The sequence below is a fragment of the Lepidothrix coronata genome, unplaced genomic scaffold, assembly GCF_001604755.1.
Source record: "Lepidothrix coronata isolate B3197 unplaced genomic scaffold, Lepidothrix_coronata-1.0 Scaffold90, whole genome shotgun sequence".
Classification (NCBI taxonomy): domain Eukaryota; kingdom Metazoa; phylum Chordata; class Aves; order Passeriformes; family Pipridae; genus Lepidothrix; species Lepidothrix coronata.
In genome coordinates this window covers 3,631,786-3,645,026 of record NW_016690270.1, presented here as the reverse complement: position 1 = coordinate 3,645,026, position 13,241 = coordinate 3,631,786, and the positions used below count along the sequence as shown (strand labels likewise).

Genomic DNA, 13,241 nt, shown 5'->3' with positions numbered 1-13,241 from the left:
GGAACCACTGCTGGTTATTGCAGGGTGCCCAGAGTGAGGGAGAATCACAGTTAAGGTTGGAAAAGACCTCCAAGACCATCAGTTCAAACCTGTGCCCCATCCCTACCTTGTCCCCCAGCCCAGAGCACTGAGGGCCACATCCAGTCATTCCTTGGACACCTCCATGGGTGGGGACTCCAAACCTCCCTGGGCAGCCCCTGCCAAGGCCTGACCACCCTTTCCAGGCAGAAATTCCTCCTGATGTCCAACCTGACCCTCCCCTGGCACAGCCTGAGGCCGTTCCCTCTCCTCCTGTCCCTTGTTCCCTGGGAGCAGAGCCCGACCCCCCCCGGCTCCCCCCTCCTGTCAGGGGGTTGCAGAGCCAGAAGGTCCCCCCTGAGCCTCCTTTTCTCCAGGCTGAGCTCTCCCAGCTCCCTCAGTTCTCCTGCTGCTCCAGCCCCTTCCCAGCTCTGTTCCCTTCCCTGGACACGCTCCAGCCCCTCCGTGTCCTTCCAGAATTGAAGGGCCCAGGACTGGACACAGCACTCAAAGTGTGACCCCACCAGTGCCTCATACAGGGGGACAATCCCTGCCCTGCTCCTGCTGCCACACTATTCCTGATACGAGCCAGGTGCCACTGGTCATCTTGGCCACCCGAGCACAGCTGGGCTCCTGTTCAGGTGCTGCCAACCAGCCCCCCCTGGTCCTTTTGCACTGGGCAACTTTCCAACCACTCTTCTGCCACTGCAGGGGGTTGTTGTGACCACCAACAACCATCTTCCTCTTCATACACCCCCCACCCCTCGATGGGTCAGTCCCCAGCCCTGCACATCCCTCTGGAGCCTCATTTGTTTTTCCAGGGATTAACTGGGTGTCTTAGAAAACCAAGCGAGCGAGGTGTGACAGTTTCGCTGCAACGTCGCTCGTCCTGCAAAATGTGTTTGTTGAAAGAGGGAAAATGTGCTCGGAACGAGCCACAGCCTTTAGTCACGGGAACTCTGCTGGGAAACAGCCCCTCCATGAGGCGTTGTCCTCTCGTCCTGCTGGCACAGCCACAGCCACGCACATCCCGGTGGGATAAACACGCTGCTGTTCCAAGGACAAAACGGAGAAGCTGATTTTTAATACTTAATTTTTTTTTCTTTTTTTTTTTTTTTTTTACCCAACCGGGACTATTTACAGTGAGATTTGGGAGAAGCGATTCACACCAAAACAAACACCCTGAAGTATTTTAATTGTGTTTAAACGACTCTTGCACCCATGAAAAGAGCCCCAGGTGATGATGGGCACGTTGCTGTCCTTGCTTTAAGCCGCTGTACCAAGAAAAAAAGCCTTCCCCTCAGGTCTTCAGCACTGGGAAAAGGTTGGGATGAATTCACTAGTGAGAGGGTAGATCAGCTTCAAGGGCTGCTTTTGGGATGTGGATGTTGCTGCTGGTGCCAGCAGAGATTGTGGGCTGAGCAACATCTGACCCACCACCCCTCATGGTGCACCAGCTGGCACAACCAGGGCTTTGGCTCCCTAAAAATGAGCTACATATGCTTGGGATGAGGAACAAACCTGCTCTTGGTCCCTGGCACCCACTGAGCTGCTGGGGGCTCAACCTCAGCAATGTGGCTCCAGCACCTCCTGCCTTGGGAGCAGGAGGGACCTGCTCCTGCTGCTGGGGTTTGGGGACTTACCCAAGTGAAAATCCTGCCCATCGTTTATGTACCTGCTGCTGGTGCAGAGGGAGAAACACAGAGCCAAGTTTCTGTCTCACAACTCATCCCACTGGGAGTCCTTTGGCTTCTCTTATTCCCAAATTCCTACGCTGGGCACTAATCCCCACGTGCCAGCAGGGAGAGTGGTGGACTCCTGGCACCCCCAGAGCCCTGCAGCCCTATCCAGTGATCTCCATCTCACCCAAGGGATAAAATGCTGGCTCTGCCTCGTCACACGTCCCCAGTCCCTGACACGAAGAGACTGGGGGAGATTTTCGCTCTAAAACAACTACCTGTGTACTGGTAGGAGTCAAAAAGAAACAAGTTTGAGGTCTGTTGACATTTCAGCCTTCAATTACACAGGGAAAGTTTTAAACAGAGCTCCAGCAAACTCTGCTGGAGCAGAAAATAGTAGAGGAGACCTAGAACACAAGAAGGGGGTTAAATGCCTGATGGTCTTAAAAAAGGAAGAAATCCTGCACTTTAACATAAAAATGAGATTATAAACAACTCTGTTAACCCAAACTATCTGAAACCTGAGAGGTTTTTGTCACTGAAATCCCAATTTAACTACTTTCATCAGCCTAACACATTGCTACCAGAAATCTGGGCTGTTTGGACACAGCCTGCCTCTGCCTAAAAGCTGTGGAGGGCTAAGGGCACTTGTGCTTCTCATGATGTTCTTCTAACAACAAAAGCAGAGAACAGCTGCAAAAAAAAAAAAAGTCTCTTGTGTGGTCAACGGGAGGAGGAGGCAGAGAAGCAGCTCTGGCTCTCAGTGTGCTCTAGGCTGATTTTTGAAGTTCTTCACAGAAACAATAACAACAATAACAAAAGGTCTGCAATTCCCCCACTGTCCACGGCAAACTCCTGCCCTCCCTTGCCTCTCTGCTGCCCTCGCAGTTCACTCAGGGCCGCCTCGGCCCGGGTCACATCTCGGTGTCGGCGGGGCTGTGCTGCCGGGCCGAGTGCCCGTTTTTGGAGGACGCCTGGCCAGTCCCGTTCTCCTGGGTGCCACCGTTGAGGTTCGGCTTCTCCTGCGGCTCCGGCTGCTCCTGGGAGGGCGTCATCAGCATCGTGTTGCCCTGGCTACCGTTCTCCGTGTAATACGGGTCTTCAGCCTGAACAGGTACAGAAAGAACAGAGGCAGGGTCAGGGGAGGGGCAGGGCGGGTGGCGGCCGGCTGGCATTGCAGGCGAGGGCTTGGCTGGCTGCCCGCGATCCCTGGGCAGCAGGAACAAACAACCGCGGGCAGGGGCAGTGCTCTCGCTGACGAGAAGGGGGACAGAGGGCCTGAACCATGCCACGGCAAGATGAAGCAAGAAAACCAGCCAGGAAGTGCATTTTTTCCCCCCCTCCTGGACCTGAAAAGAGAAGGTTTTGTTGTTTTCTCATAACAGGTTTTAGAGCTGCCACTGCCTTGGTTTGCGAAGCCACCTCGTGACAGACCATGTCTGCTGTCCACTTGGGCCAAGAAAGAAGCACCTGGGAATGAAAATGATGGAAACTGTCCCAATTTCTTCCCCCATCCTTCCTCTCAGCCTATAAACAGGTGCACAGCTCGCAGCAAGTTGCCAGCAGAGGTGCAGGGCTGCACTTCTCTGCAGGGCTGGTCACTGGCATTGCTGTGAGGAGGACCCAGGGCAACCCAGAGGTGCCTCTGTCCCCTAACAATAACTCCCTGGGTGTCAGACTGTGACATTTCTGGTAGCCATGGAATGGACACTGGTGACCCAAGTGGCAGTTCCCAGCTGGGAGCTGCTCCTTGTTTCCTCAGCAGCATCCAATGCACGGATGGCTGACGGGCTTCCCGCCCACCTCAGCATTTCACTCAGCCCCTTTTCCACATCCACAGGTGTGGGATGGACACATCTCACCCAAAACCTGGATTGACACTGCCAAGGGCAGCTCCCAGCCACACATTTCCATTGCTGGAAGCATCCAGGGATCCAGAGACAGCAGGCTGGAGAGCCTGAGCTGTGGTGTCCCTGCCTCTGACACACACACTTGACTTCCCATCTCTGCGTTTTGGGAGCATCTTTTCTGGCAAGGAAACAACCTTAATGGCTTCCCAGGACACAACTGCTCACGTTGCTCAGAGGTGGGGGAAAAGCATGGCCAGGCCTAACTTTACATTCCCAAAACTCACTGGGAGGGAGGACTCCTCAGTGGTCAGCCTGTCTGGAAAGGGGAAAATGGAAATAGGAGATTTCTGTCTCCTTCTTGATATGTTTTATTACCATTGCTTGTTAAATGAGGGGAGAAATAGCCTTTATTACAGCAAGGGTACAGGACAGACACAAACACAGCGAATGGAAATTAAAATGTGTCACTTTTAATGACAAATTCATAAGCTTTCAGTGTCTCTGGAGGGGTCTTGCTGGCTGGGTTCTTACTGCTGAGCAAAAATAAGTGTTAGACCTGGAAGTACGTGCGAGAAAGGGGCGGTTCTCCCACGGGAGCAATCAGCTATGAGTTAATTTTGGAAGGCAAGAGAGGTTTTCCTTCACCCTGTACATTTTGGCCTCCCTGCTCCTGCCCTTTGCCTTGCCCAGGCTGTCCCAGACTCAGCCACAGCGCGGGGCTGAGCTGTCCCATGACCCGGGGACACACGTGGGTGGAGGGTCCTGAGGCACAGGGTGCTGGGCACCCCCCTTTTCTCCCCTGCAGGTGCCCCCCTCGCTGCCAGGCTCCTCTCTACCCGCGGCTCTGCCAGTGGTAAGCACTAACCAGCCTCTCTCCCGCCGGGCTCCAGCTCCGCCGCCTCATCAGGAAGTATCCAGCCAAGCCCAGGAACGCCAGCAGGAGTCCAGATGTGACCAAGGCAATCAGGGTCTTCTGAGAAAAGTCCTGGTGGTTCCTCACGCTGTCCCACTTCAGGGATTTTATTCCAAACTGGGGAAAGAAAAAAAAAACCACCAAAGAGAGCCGGGAGTCCGACAAACAGGAAACATGTGCATCTGCTGAACAGGCACCGACTTCAAACAATGCTGCTCCTCACCTCCTTGTGGAACTGCACGTAAACAAAGCTGGGCTTTGCTACCCCAGCTCCTGAGCTCTGCCCTGGCCCTATGAGCTCTCACGTCCTCACTGTCTCATTTCCAACCTGGAGTCTCCTGTGGCACAGGGAATTTTTCTCCCTTGGACAGAGCGCTCAGACCCCGAGGTTTAGAGCACACACATCTGCAGGGCTGAGACCTCTCCATGTGCTGCTCTTGCAGCTCTGCCATTTATGTATCTACAGACACCTGGAGCTCAGCTCCACGAGCCAATGGCAGCCCCAGGGGAGTGCTGGGAGGAGGAATTAATGAATGTCAGGTGGGACTTCGAAGAAGCCAATTGCATCCTAAGAGTCACTGTTGGGATCTAAACCTTTTCTAAGAAAACACTACCGAATTTTACAGAACCCTTTCAAGCGTTTCTGCCTCCATGGCTTGTATTAATGCTCTTATGGTGCATGGCTGCCTCGCTGTTTGTGGCTCCAACCATGGAATCACAGACTGGTCTGGGTTGGAAGGGACCTTAAAGCTCATCCCATTCCAACCCCCTGCCATGGGCAGGGACACTTTCCACCAGACCAGGTAGCTCCAAACCCCGTCCAACCTGGCCCTGAACACTTCCAGGGGTCTCCTGTGCCAACACTCATCAGGCATCTCCAAACTGGAAGCAGGTTCAAGTCTCAGCCTCTCCCCCCAGTCTCAACTGACCACCTAAAAATCTCATCTCTCCAGCCACCCAGACCACTCATTTTTTTCCAGCCGAATTTGCTTAAGGAATTTACCTTTTCCCAGTGAGACTCCTTGAGCATATGTGGAGCAGGATCTGTGAGGTGTAAAAGAGGAGAGGCACATTACACAGAGGGTCCTGCTGCAGGAAATGTCAGCACAGAAGGGCCTGGCTGAGCACGGAGGGGCTGAGAGCCCCTCTGCTGCTCTGGGGGCAATGCCTTGGCTCCAGGGCTGTACAAGACCCCAGAAGAAAGAGCAGTGGTTGCAGAGAGAGGTCTGCTCCCAGGATCTGTGTCCCACAGCCCTTCCCCACAAACATTCCCTCTCCCATTGCCCACACCGAGGTCGTTATCCAGCAGAATCAACACGAGATTTAACATCCCTTCCAAGCCAAACCATTCCATGATTCTGTGATCTTCTCCACTGACCTTTCTCTCCGCTGAGGATGAGGAGCAGACAGTGGTGGTCCACCTCAGACTTGGCGAGTTTGACCTGGCAGGGGGAGGGAACGGGGTGGGCGTTCTCTTGACACACTGCTCTCCATAGATCCGAGCCCTTCCTCTCTAAAAAGTGTTTCTGCAAAATTTTCAGAAAGAACAGCCATTAAACCAACCAGACTGACAAACCCTCCACCTCAGCCACGCTGATGGTGGTGTTGTGCTTCCACATTTGGGTTTTGGTGGCTCATCTGTGCCCTGCAAAGCTGATCCAGGTGTCAGACCCCACTCCACCACTGCCCAAACCCCCAACACCAACACTTGGGAAGTGGAGATGCTTATTTCTTGTTTCTTAACTTAATGAGAATAAATTAAATGACGGTATTATAAGCAAGTCTTGAAAATGGCATTTAAACAAATCTATATTTAGGACCTGAATTGCACGGCAAGTCTCTCCAGTTTTTGGACTGCAACAGCCATCTGAAGAGCCCTATTGTTTCAGAGTCCCAGGCAGGGGCTGAGAAAGGAGGGAAATAACAAAGAAGCATTGAGCCTTCCTGTTTAGGAAATGTCTTCAGTGTTTTTGCTAGGTTGCTGATCAAAGGCTAGGTAAAAAAACACCAATTTCTCACATTTTAGAGCTGAACTGACTCTGGGGTGGAAGAGGAAGAGGAGTGAGGAGCTGCAGCCTTTCCCTTCTGTTGGCCAATTTCTGTATCAGACAGGATAGGCTTTCTCCTTGGGGCTATTTTCAGCCACAGCCAGGCTTGGAGACAGAGCCCACAGTTGCTAAAAGACCTTATCAGCTTCCCTAACATCCTCCCAGCTGGGGACATCCTCCGAGCCGTGGCCGTGCCCACCCCCTTGAGACAGAGACAGGCTCCAGCTGAACCCCCTGTCCTGCCCCTGCCCTCCCCTCACTCCCCACGGGAGAAAATCCTCTCATCTTGCAGTGTGGTGCAGAGGAGAAAAGAGGAGAAAATCCTCTCATCTCGCAGTGTGGTGCAGAGCCAGGAGGCTCAGTGCCTTCCTCCCTGTGCCTCAGAGTTACCTCAGCATTGTGCTCCGATCGCTACATCCTCCTAGCCTGCAAAAATGCACAAACTTATCCACGGGAGAATAACAAACAAATCACTTTCAGCTGTTTCTATAGAGCTTTGGCATGGGGTGAGAAAGGCCAAGATGGAAACAAGAGACCCAAGTGTGTATTTTCCTTTCTCTGCTGTGGAAAGAACTCATCGGAGTGTCAGAATTTCCCTCTGCAATTAGCGGTGCCGGGTGCCAGCTGATTGCTCATTTGCTTTGGGAAAGGCCAGCAGGAAAGTGAGACACACGCTCCCTCCTATCTGCTCCCCTCGCAGACACTCTTATCTGGTTCCCAGGTCCAGCCTGGGCTGGCTGTTCCTGCTCCAGGATTGCTGAGGTGGAGGCAGGGGACGGATCTGCTGTGGGGTGGGAGCCGCCCGAAAAACACGGTGGGAAGTTGGGCTGTTTGAATCATTTCACGTGGAGGGAGGGTTAAGAGTAGGTGAGGTACGACTCTGTAGGATATTCTGTCTGTTCTATGTGCATCCCTTCATATATGTGATGCATAAACCCTGTGCCCAGGAGGGATCAGAGCCCACTAGATGGCATCTGTGGTCGGAATCACTCGCTCCCGGAGGAGTTTCCCTCCGTAGGTTCTTGCTAAAGTACAGTCCCTGTAAACAGGAGCAAGTCTAAATGCCATTCAACCACTAATTTGCAGAGAAAAGCCAGGTAAGAATTCACTCATCCTGAGTGGCAGCAGAATGGCTGAATGACAGAAGAAAAATTATGTATTTTTTACGTATTTTATACCCATTCTGCCATCCCACAACATCCAGGACCACTCACCCTCTGTGGCAGGTTGTACCTCTAGTGTGAAAGGAATCTTCCTCCCACCCATAACAGACCCTCCTCTGATTTTATAAATCTTCACTTTTGGTGCACGAGGCCAGGGGCAGTTACAGAGAGCCTGGCATTCCCTTAGGAGTCGATGGGGGCACTGATTAGTTCCTTCAAATGCCCTGTTTTCTTTCCTAGGGCAGTTGGCAAGACAAAAAAAGGCACTTGTGTTCTCAACAGGGAAGAGGAAGAAGAAGAACAAAGGCAACTTCCTGCTAAACATGGTGGGAGATACTTTAAAAGCTGAACTGACCTCAGAGAATAATAATGAGAAAAAAAAAAAAAGAGGTTTTATGCAGCCAGGAGGTTGCATTTCCCTGGGTTGATCATTCCTTTGGGATCCTCCTGGGACTGCTGTGACCATCCCTTTGGGATCTTCCTGTGACTGCTGTGACCATCCCTTTGGGATCTTCCTGGGACTGCTGTGACCATCCCTTTGGGATCTTCCTGGGACTGCTGTGACCATCCCCTCCTCCATCAGTCTGGCACAGCTCAGATGCTCTGGCCATGAGCTCCCCACCCCAAACTGACCCTCCAGTGGGTGACCCCATTGCTGCAAGAGTCGCAGCAGAAATTTGCCCTGAGCTGGTTCCTTGCAGCCCCCCCTCCTCCTGTATGTCCCCCCTCCTCCCCCCTGGGGACACTCACACAAGTGGTGGACTCGTTGAGCTGCAGGCAGATGGCTCCAGTGTCACTCACTTCCTTGACATTGTGGCATGTGATGGGAAGAGGGGAGGGCTGGAGGGGAAAACACACAGGGCTGGTATCAGTGACCTGTTGGGGGGGGTTGTGAGGCAAACCCAGCCTCCTGGTGGCCCCCCATCCTCACCTTTGGGCTGTCCCTGGCTGTGTGTGGTGGCAGGGTGGCAGCTGAGACAGGAGGGTGCTCCGTGGTGGCAGGAGAGCTCTTCATATCCACTGTGGACCCCGAGGCCTCTGCTGCCTCACTGGGCTGTGTCTCTGGGCTCTTGGTCGTGGGGACACTTTGGCTCATGTTCTGTGTCTCCAAGGAGGTGCCCAGTTCTACTGTGGGGGCTTGGCTGGTCTGGGGGCTCATCTGCTCCCCACTGGATCCTGTGGAGCTGGGAATGCCTGTCAGGGACCCGGCTGCAGCTTCAGGTTTGAAGAAATGCAATGGAAAGGAGACATGAGAAAGCTGAAATCCCCTAAAGTCAGTGTGTGACATTGCAGTGACTGAGGTACAACACTGATTTGTCACAGCCAGCACCAGAACGAGGCCTTGGCTCTCCAAGAAGCACTCATTAGCTTTGACTCAGCTGCCTAATTGCTACATGTGCTTCATGGTCTGGTTACATGGGCAAGGGTGCCACCATTCCCCCTCCCCGGCATCGCCCTCCACTCCTCCCCGACCCAGAGTCTTCCAAGAGATGCACTGATCCCAAACAGCACGAGAGAAAGGCACCTGCATGTGTGCCAGGGTCCCTCCTTCAGAGCCCTTCAGAGCCTGAGCTTGGCCCCTTATCGTGGAATCATGGAATGGTTTGGGTTGGAAGGGACCTTAAAAATCATCTGATTCCACCCCCTGCCCTGGGCAGGGACACCTTCCACCAGCCCAGGTTGCTCCAAGCCCCATCCAACCTGGCATTGGACACTCCCAGGAATGGAGCAGCCACAACTTCTCTGGGCAACCTGTGCCAGGGCCTCCCCACCCTCCCAGGGAAGGATTTCTTCCCATATATCCAATCTAAACCTGCCCTCCTTCAGCTTAAAGCCATATCCCCTGGTCCTCTTCTTGCCAAAGGCTGCCAGACCTCTTACAGGTGCCCTTTCTAAAATGTATGTTGAGATAAAGATTGATGAGCTTTTGTCCCACCATCTCCTGGCTGTTTTGAGCAGGATGGCTCTAAGCCACCCACCCTCAAGACAGCAGGGCTGGATGTCCCCCGGTGGGATATTTTGGACAGAATTAAAGCTTTTGACCACACTATCCACCTTCTTATTTTTTCAGAGCACAAACCATGCCTTAAAATCTAATTATTAACACAAATGCTGCCAGGAATCACGGGGGGAACAAGGGGAGCAGTTACCAGCTGTGTCTGGTGTGGGCTTGGCACTGCTGGCGGTTCCGGTGGCCCCGGTGGCTCCGATGGCTCCGGTGGTTGCCCCACTGGTGTTGCCTTCCTCTGCCATGTCCGTGACTGTGGGTGCAGGTGTCCCTGTCGGGCTCCCAGAAGCATTGCCTGGGGGCAGAGGAAGGTGTTAGGGGGCTGCTGAATCCCCACCCCAGCCCTGAGCCCCCCAGGGCAGGCAGGGAAGGGCCTGTGCTCTCACAAATTCACTTTTTAATGCCCCAGAATGGCAGGGTGCCTCAGAGCACGGCTGGGAGAAGCTCAGAGATGAAATGTTTCAGCTGGGTGAGCACCAGGCTTTGGTGCAGCCCTTGCAGGGGCTCCAGAGCTCTCAGGAGGAGGAGGACAGGCTCGTTTCTACCCTGATCCCACCCCATCCTCAGCTCACTGATGGATGCACAAAGCCCTGCACAAAGCTGGATTTCATAGTAGTTTGGGTTTATAATCCTTGGAGGAAAGACTCAAGCCTTGGAAGAGATCACCTGTGTGCCTCAGGATAGATAAGTTGGATTTACAGTTGCAGGCACAATCTCAAAGTAAATAGAAACATTCCCACTGGCTTGGGATCAGCCCTGACTCATGAGCAAAAACATCTTTGGAGGTAAAGCAGAATGTTTGGAGAGTGGTTTGCTGTTCTAACTTAAAGTTTATATATTGCTTCCTGCTGTGTTACAGAGATGACACTTCCAGCTTTCCCTTCTGAAACGAACTATATGAGTCAGTGAAAATGCATTTCTCCCCATTCCTCAACCTTCTCTGTTCTTAAGATCTCTTCCCACTTTTAACAAACAGCTTCACTCTCTACCCGAGGGCTCTTGGTGTTTAAGATTCTTATCCAGGCATCAAAAAGAAAATCACACAAAATGTGTTATTTCATTTGTATTTCTGCCCAGGGGAGCCCGAGCTCCAAGAAAAGTTACTTCATCCTCCCCAGCCACCCTCCACGAGGGATGGAGCAGCACTGGCAGGTCCTGGTCAGCTGCCAGTGCCAGTGCCAGGTAAACAGCCCTGGTGTTTGTGTCCTGCAGGACCCTGCATTGTCCTGGCAGGAATTTTTCTCTGTCAGGATGTCAGGATTTTGCTGGATCAGGCCCAGAGAGCCTGGATGGTTTGTGAGAAGAAAAGGCTGAGACCACTGAGGTTCATTTTGGCAGTGGGGGCAGCGGGCAGAGCTGCTCCTGCACTGCCAGGTTGGACCAGAGGGTGCTGAGGGGGAAAGGCTGCCCCAACCCGGCCCCATGGGGCTGCCTGCACTGGTGCCTCCCATCCCATCCCATCCCATCCCATCCCATCCCATCCCATCCCACCCTGTCCAGTCCCATCCTGTCCTGTCCATCCCGTCCCATCCATCCATCTCATCCTATCTTAACCATCCCATCTATCCCATCCCATCCATCCCATGCTATGGGATAAGATCCATCCCCTCCCATCCAGTCCATCTCCTCACATCCCCATCCTATCCTATCTATCCCATCCCATCCTATCTATCTCATCCCATCCATCCAATCCTATCATTCCCATCTATCCCATCCCATCCCATCCATCCCATGCTATCTTATCCATCCCATCCCATCCATCCCATCCCATCCCACCCCATCCTGGGCTGCAGCTGCTCTGGGGGAGGCAGGGGCCCTGTCGAGGGCTCTGTGCAGGTGTCAGGAGCTGGAATTCAGGCTCTGGCACAGCTTTTGTTTCAGGGAGAAGTCTCTCCTCTCCAAGACAATTCAGTTCCAGCTGGTTAAATCACCAAGTTTTCCTGATGACTTCTAACAAATCAAAAGCAGGAGGCAGGACTGCATGCCCAGAATAACGAGGAGCACAAAGTTAAGTCCAGGCTTTACGCACAACTCCGTGTTTTCATGGACACGAGCAGGAAATTTTACATCACCAGAACAATGCAGCGCCTGGACTTGACCTCCCCGAGTGCCACAGCCACCCAAGCACCTCTGAGCTCTTCCAGATGTTTGCAAAGCACCAGAGGTACTTCTAATCAAAGCCTTTTCACCACTGAATATTGGAATTGCAGCCTGGATATTGCTCGGTGGAAGCTGGGAGAGGAGCTGTCACATTGTATTTCTTTTTCTTGCCTTTGTTGTAGCATGTGCAGGTCCTTTTTACAGAAAACATGGCTGGGTTTTTTGAAACCTGAGGACTCAGGAGATAAATAATGATCCAGATGTGGGCTGGATAAGCCACATGGTGCTCAGTTTAAGTGGGTCATTTATTGCACCATACATTTTTAATGGCTTTACTAAACTTTGTCAATTTGTGAGTATTAAGGGTTTGGGAGTTTAAGCCAAGCCATTTATTAACCTGGGAGAAATCTTCACCTGGCAGTGCAAGCAAGTGCAGGAGCAAAAACATGCAGATATTGGAAAGAAAACTGCTCTTCAGGGTACCTATTTTATTTACCAACTTAGATTTCAAAAGCAAATGCCTCAGACTTTTAAAGATATTTTAATAATGGGGCTGACAAAGGATCTCAGCTCAAATTGAATAAGCAAAAGCCACAATATAAATGTTAAAGGAGTTGACTTGGTCCAACACTCATCCCTGAGCACTAAACCAGGGCCACAAAAAACCCACCTCTGCAGTGGCAAAGGAAACAGGAGAAAAGTTTCCAAAGTTTGCAAAGCAAACCCAAGAGATCCCCGGGCAGAACCTGCACCTCCTGTGCTGCCACTGCTGATTTCTCTTGGAAAACCTTTTGGTAACTGGGCACCTCCCTCAGTGCTCTGACACACAAACCCGGAGTTCCTCCAGCTCTGTGATGAGTAAAGTTCTTTTTCCAAGCTCCAGGAGCTCCAAGGGCTATGGCAAAGGGCTGCCCCTGACATGGCACCGTGGTGCTGCTGGTCCCAGAGGCTGCAGGGGAGGGTGAGGAACCACTGGATATAGAAAAGGAGAATATGGAAATGTGGGATAGAGAAGAAGAGGGTATGGGACCCTGGAATATGGAAGAGGAGGGTATGGAACTGTGGGATATAGAAGAGAAGGGTGTGGAAACATGGGATATTGAAGAGGAGGATATGGAAATATGGGATAGAGAAGAAGAGGGTATGGAACTGTGGGATAGAGAAGAGGGTATGGAAATGTAGGATAGAGAAGAGGAGGGTATGGGACCTTGGAATATGGAAGAGGAGAGTATGGAAATGTGGGGTAGAGCAGAGGAGGTTATGGAAACATGGGGCATAGTAGAGGAGGGTATGGAACTATGGGATAGAGAAGAGGAGGGTATGGGATAGTGGAATATGGAAGAGGAGGGTATGGAAACATGGGATAGAGAGGAGGAGGGTATGGAACTGTGGGATAGAGAAGAGGGTATGGAAATGTAGGATAGAGAAGAGGAGGGTATGGGACCTTGGAATATGGAAGAGG

The 13,241-nt window shown here is 52.3% G+C and overlaps 1 protein-coding gene across 5 annotated transcripts in view; it reads right to left on the bottom strand.

Moving 5' to 3' along the window:
• Window positions 1-1,097: 1,097 nt before the first annotated feature.
• CD34 (CD34 molecule) overlaps window positions 1,098-13,241 on the bottom strand; it is a 15,214-nt gene continuing 3,070 nt past the window's right edge. For 2 of the 5 annotated variants that reach the window (XM_017821480.1, XM_017821482.1), the window contains exons 2-8: window positions 9,822-9,974; window positions 8,603-8,886; window positions 8,422-8,511; window positions 5,839-5,986; window positions 5,464-5,504; window positions 4,413-4,577; window positions 1,098-2,803 (exon numbers count right to left, since the gene is read on the bottom strand). In XM_017821480.1, coding sequence (XP_017676969.1) covers window positions 2,612-2,803; window positions 4,413-4,577; window positions 5,464-5,504; window positions 5,839-5,986; window positions 8,422-8,511; window positions 8,603-8,886; window positions 9,822-9,974 — 1,073 coding nt within the window. In that variant the 3' untranslated portion in view covers window positions 1,098-2,611. Of the gene's footprint in view, window positions 2,804-3,995; window positions 4,081-4,412; window positions 4,578-5,463; window positions 5,505-5,838; window positions 5,987-8,421; window positions 8,512-8,602; window positions 8,887-9,821; window positions 9,975-12,449; window positions 12,558-13,241 lie in introns of those variants that run through there. The other 3 variants (XM_017821481.1, XM_017821483.1, XM_017821484.1) reach the window with 3 other exon arrangements.